Source organism: Sinocyclocheilus anshuiensis, unplaced genomic scaffold (assembly GCF_001515605.1).
Source record: "Sinocyclocheilus anshuiensis isolate Anshui unplaced genomic scaffold, SAMN03320099.WGS_v1.1 scaffold658, whole genome shotgun sequence".
Taxonomy (NCBI): domain Eukaryota; kingdom Metazoa; phylum Chordata; class Actinopteri; order Cypriniformes; family Cyprinidae; genus Sinocyclocheilus; species Sinocyclocheilus anshuiensis.
Window position 1 is genome coordinate 996,184 of NW_015542402.1, and position 1,270 is coordinate 997,453.

At 30.8% G+C, this 1,270-nt stretch overlaps 1 protein-coding gene across 1 annotated transcript in view; it reads right to left on the reverse strand.

The window, feature by feature from the left end:
• Positions 1 to 1,270, reverse strand: part of LOC107692946 (solute carrier family 22 member 6-A-like) — a 12,782-nt gene that overhangs the window by 6,002 nt on the left and 5,510 nt on the right. The window contains exon 3 of the mRNA XM_016492155.1: positions 554 to 708. Within this exon, the coding sequence (XP_016347641.1) occupies positions 554 to 708 (155 nt within the window). The remainder of the gene's footprint in view (positions 1 to 553; positions 709 to 1,270) is intronic.

Consider the following 1,270-nt stretch of genomic DNA (forward strand, 5'->3'; position numbering starts at 1 on the left):
ATTTATATATATATATATATATATATATATATATATATATATATTTATTTATTTATTTTTTGGAACCCTTGATACTTTTTTCAGGATTCTTTGATGAATAAAGTTAAAAAGAACAGCATTTGTTTAAAATAGAAATATTTTCTAACAATATTAGTCTCTGTTAACACTTATATATCAATTTAACAAATCCTTGCTGAATAAAAGCATTAATTTCTTTAAAAAAAATGAAACAAAGAAAAAAATTACTGACGCCAAACTTTTGAATGATATTGTTACAAAAGATTTCTATTTTGAATAAATGCTGTTCTTTTCAGATTTGATCACAGCAATAAATTACATTTTAAAGTATATTAAAATAGAAAACCATTATTTTAAACTGCAATAGTATTTAACAATATTACTGTTTTTTTCTGTATTTCAGTGTATGTATAGACATTTATAGTCATTGACTTTAAAATTCATTGTTCATAAAAATGAATTTCCTGTGTTAATCATTTTTTTATATTGTGTGTTGGATAAACCAATCAGTTCCTTTCTAATGAGAGACACTCACTGAGTGAGACGGCGTTGAGAATGACTCCGGACACAGACATTCCCGTCAGGAATCTGAAGATGCAGTAAACCACGTAAGACGGAGAGAGAGCCGTGAACGTGCCTAAGACAGCGAGCTGAAAATATGACCAAATCAGCATGCCCTTTCGCCCAAACCTACAGGAGAATAAAGAGTAAAGACCTGATTCTGAAATCGCCTTCACTGATTCAAAATGGTACTGTGATGTTTTTGTAATCCATTAAATAAAGGAATGAATGAATGAGTGAATGAGTGAGTGAGTGAGTGAGTGAATGAATGAGTGAATGAGTGAATGAATGAGTGAGTGAGTGAGTGAGTGAATGAGTGAAGAGTGAATGAATGAATGCGTGAGTTAATGAATGAATGAGTGAATGAGTGAATGAATGAATGCGAGAGTGAATGAATGAATGCGTGAGTGAATGAATAAATGAGTGAATGAATGAATGAATGCGTGAGTGAATGAATGAGTGAATGAGTGAATGATTGAATGAATGAGTGAACGAATGAAAGAGTGAATGAATGAATGAGTGAGTGAGTGAGTGAGTGAATGAGTGAATGAGTGAATGAATGAATGAATGAGTGAATGAATGAATGAATGAGTGAGTGAGTGAGTGAATGAATGAATGAATGAATGAGTGAGTGAATGAATGAATGAATGAATGAATGAATGAATGAATGAATAAATTAAATGAAACACAA